The 4,067-nt window shown below is 48.5% G+C and overlaps 1 protein-coding gene across 3 annotated transcripts; it reads right to left on the reverse strand.

The window, feature by feature from the left end:
- Nucleotides 1-1,057: 1,057 nt before the first annotated feature.
- Nucleotides 1,058-3,860, reverse strand: ATP5MC1 (ATP synthase membrane subunit c locus 1). Of its 3 annotated transcripts, none has more exons than XM_019740694.3 (5): nucleotides 3,783-3,860; nucleotides 3,156-3,203; nucleotides 2,193-2,270; nucleotides 1,623-1,801; nucleotides 1,058-1,275 (listed from the first exon to the last, which is right to left on the reverse strand). In XM_019740694.3, exons 2-5 carry the CDS (start codon nucleotides 3,192-3,194, stop codon nucleotides 1,161-1,163), a joined length of 411 nt encoding a protein of 136 aa, XP_019596253.2. In that variant the 5' UTR covers nucleotides 3,195-3,203; nucleotides 3,783-3,860; the 3' UTR covers nucleotides 1,058-1,160. The 3 variants fall into 3 exon arrangements, with proteins under 3 accessions (XP_019596253.2, XP_019596251.2, XP_019596252.2); XM_019740692.3 differs by having other exon boundaries at nucleotides 3,713-3,824; XM_019740693.3 differs by having other exon boundaries at nucleotides 3,679-3,783.
- Nucleotides 3,861-4,067: the final 207 nt, after the last annotated feature.

Below are 4,067 nucleotides of genomic sequence, written 5' to 3' on the forward strand. Positions count from 1 at the left end.
TGACACTAATTAGAAATATTCCTAGTTTCACTATTTCACAGAAATTTTACAATAAGTTGAGGTATAAAAGTTTTCACAAAATGGGTCCCACTTCTAAGTTATTACTCTTTTTGAAACCATTCAATCTGAGACAGACCATGTCTACCAGCTTCTTTGTGTTCCTTCTGTCCGTTTTCCTCCTGCTAGGGCTTGGAGAAGCAGCTGTGATTATCAGGTTATATCTTACCTAGGTTATCGGTTTCTCTTTAGCCAACTGGGCAGACTTTTAGACCACCAGATGCTTCGTGAAGCAATCTAAGCAATTCGTCACTTGGTTGGTTCACTGCACCCCCATCCCCAAACACCCTTTTTATCCTTAGCAAAGCTAAGACTGTAAATTCTTCAAGAGCAGAGACTGTGTGCCTAAATCTGCTTTATTCAAGAACATCCTGGCACTCTAAGAAAGGATAATTGGGAATGAAAATGAAACTTACAAGTGGGGCTGAATGCAAGTGGACGGAGGCCTACTTCCACCTCTAACATGCTATGCAATTTCTTTGGCACTAAGTTTCCCTATCTGTGCTACCTCCATTGTGTGGCCAAAACGGAAATAGGCGGGACAGCATAGTTAAAGGTTTAGGCTGGCCTGAGGGGGAATCCTCAAGTCTGCCGCTTACCAGCTTTGTGATGTTGGACAAGTTATTTTGCTTCCCTAAGCCTCAGTTCCCTCATTTGCAAAACAGGTCTAATCACTGTACTTATAATTCACAGGGTTGTCAAGATAACAACATTAAAACACTTGGTACAGAGCTTGGTGCAAATTAAGATCCTCAAAAATATTACATATTATTATACTAAATATGAAGGGAAAAAGCACCAATTATTATTACTTAAATAAATCTACGCTCCCCCTGGGAGATAAAGAGAACCCCCTCATGTTCTTACAGTCACGGCAGTGCTACTTCTCAGCTCTGAGGAGTTCCTAATCACCAATGGCTGACCCAATACCACTTTCCTTGTCCCACCTTTCTACCAAGACCCTCCCCAAGGGCAAAGGACAGAGGCGCAGGCATACGGGTTTAGAGAAACGTTGTATTTAATGGTAAAGCTTAGCACACTCCAGCACTGGGCATGGCCTGGAGTCGAAGCAGCAGGGATGGGTATGTGACCCCCATAGAGCCTCACATGGCGAAGAGGATGAGGAAGGCGACCATCAAACAGAAGAGCCCCATGGCCTCAGACAGGGCAAAACCCAGAATGGCGTAGGAGAAGAGCTGCTGCTTGAGAGATGGGTTCCTGTCAGAGAGAGAGCCATGGAAAGGAAAAGGTGAGGGCATGGGTGGCAGTGGAAGACACAGATATGTTAGGTGAATGGGGAGTGCTGAAACTGGGAGAAGGCCTAGCCTGCATATATCCTGGGGATTTGGACAGGCAAGCAGAATACCAACATGGTAAGTTTAAGTGAGCCAGGTTAGAAGGATATTTAATTCCAATTCAGAGAAACCACCGAGGTTTCTTCTCCTGGAAAAAACAGGAGGTAGATGAAATCAACTGGAAGATAGAGGGATTGACTCCTGCTGAGGCTTCCCCCAAAGAAGGTGGAATTTACTGTGGGAGATGCTCTAGGCCACCCCAAAACTTACCTGGCATAGCCAATGATCAAGCTGCCGAACACTGTTCCAATGCCAGCCCCTGAACCAGCCACACCCACTGTAGCAGCCCCAGCACCAATAAACTTGGCTGCTGTGTCAATGTCCCGGGACACAACACTGGTCTGGAACTCCCGTCTGGCCACCTGGAGTGGGGAGCTGCTGTAGGAAGGCTAGAAGGACAGGGAGAGAGAGAAAATAAGGAAGGAGAGAGAGAAAGGAGATAGTGAGGCACAAGGACAGGTGGCTGACTCCACCTTCCACCCCACCCACCTGAGCTCTGAAACTGTTGGCAAACTGCCTGTCAAGTACAGAATGCTTGGATTGCAGAGCATTCTGGGAATTAGTTTTAGGGACCATTTTCAGACAGGGCTAGGGAAATTTCGTGGGTTAGGGAAACTTTACTTTTCCAAGTGTCTCACCTATAATGCTCACCTTGGGGGTACTTAGAACTACTAAAGCACCTACCAGAGTCTCTAACTCTCCTCCTGCTTTGGCCTAAAGCAACTCAACTAACTCGAAGGACCTCTGGGAAAATTCATAAGAAGGCCCATACTCCCTTACCTGTTCCGATGGGATCTCTGGCCTACTCAGGAAGGAGGCAGACACAGGCCTGATCAGACCCCTGGTACAACAGCGGATCTGTAAAATCAGAAGGACACATCTCCCCAGATCAGGCAAAAGAAAAAAACCTAATTGACGAGCTTCTGTCAAAAACGACTGTAAATATTCTAAACAGAAAAAGCCCAATATATTTCAAGGTCAATTAATGTATTCTTGTTTCTACCAACTAGGCCTACACCAGACACAGCTGTCCTGAGACCCTGGTGTTGTCAGCAGTGGCAACCTTCCCATTTAAAATTGGGTACCAAAGTTCACTTCTATGGGCACAGCCCTAATCAGTATTCCAGAATGAAAAACTCCACACTAATATCAAACCAGGTACAGGAAGGGTTTGTACCCAGATCACCAAAGGAATCAGTAGGGGGAAAGCTTATTTTGCTAACATGGTACTCACTGTTACATACCCTGAATGGAGTGTATCAGTAAGCCTGGTGAGGCTCCTAAAACAGCCATCTAAACAGAGCCCTTTGTAACATGGCTTTCTTGAAATATATTTTAGTGCAGTGGTTCTCGTACTTGGCTGAACACTGAAATCACGTGGGGAGTTCTAAAAAATATAGATGCATGGGTTCCACCCCCATTCCCAGAGTCTGTGCATCCTGGAGTTCCCCAGTTGATTCTAAATGTGTAGCCAAGGTAGAGAATCACTGCTTCAGTGAGCTGTCTTACTATATAGCCAGTGGGCTGTCTTACTATGGCCAAGCCAGACTGGGGATAAAGCTTAGATTCAGACTCTCTGACCACGTTCCCAAGCCAAGATAGCTGTTTACAGGTCCAAATAAACAGGGGTTAACTACATCACATCCTACAACCTCCCCAAAGCATCGTCAGGATGCCAAGCTCCTCTCAGTTCATTCATTAAACATTGATGGCACTACAGAGCACCCCGGAGCCGCAGCTTACCAGAGCCGGAGGAATGAGTAGTGCCCCGGTGGTCTGCATTTTTTCAGTCTGCAAAGGAAAAAAAAAATTCCATTGACAGTCTAGTTATTTCCTTATAGTGGCGACCTTCGGTTGTCCCCTTCACCCCCGCCCGTCCCCCTTGGGCCGCGCTCTTCCTTGCACCGTGCCCCTAGTTGAGGAGGGCATTAGAGGTCAGAGTGACAGCGCGAACTCCCCGGTCCACCACATTCAGCGCGGCAGGTCTGCAAAGGAAGGTCATGGAGATCGGAAGTAGAGGAAGGAGGCCCGAGCCCCAGGAGGGAAATGTAGCGAAAGCGAATGGTCTCCCGGGAAGATTGGAGGCCAATACTGGGCAGGTGCCGTGCAGGGTCCTGCCAGTTTTACACAGCTGTCCTCCGCCCGCCTCAGCCGGGACAGTTAATCGCTCATTACCGTTGGGAATTAACATTAATTGTTAAGACTATAGATGTCCACCATCTCTCTCGGCTCTGGGGCAAATGCCCCTCCACAGCCCAGCCCATACCCCTGCCGTTCGCTGGCCCCCGACTCCAGGTCACCTGCACTCCCACAGCCCTGCTGCCCTTGCTCAGACCACGGCGCTCGCCTCGCTCAAGGTGACTGACTCACCCAGCAGCTTTAGCTCTAGGTCTCAGCGCTCAGCTTTCCCACCCACGTGTCCCGGGGTCCCCCCACTCTCATTGGCCGCAATCCTCCCGTACCCCCATTGGTTAACGTCCTCAATACCTCCTTTCTTATTGGTTTTCAGCAGCTTCTTCCTCTCTCTCCACAGGAGCGTCGTGGCAGTACCCGCCCTCATGCGGGTGAAGGCGGGGTTTTCCTCCGAGATCTCGCTTCCGATTGGTTGATCCCTGAAACGCTCAACCATAGAGACGAAGGGACTCAGAGGTTCCA

The sequence above is a fragment of the Rhinolophus sinicus genome, chromosome 12 (assembly GCF_057876585.1).
Source record: "Rhinolophus sinicus isolate RSI-liver-muscle chromosome 12, RSI-T2T, whole genome shotgun sequence".
NCBI lineage: Eukaryota > Metazoa > Chordata > Mammalia > Chiroptera > Rhinolophidae > Rhinolophus > Rhinolophus sinicus.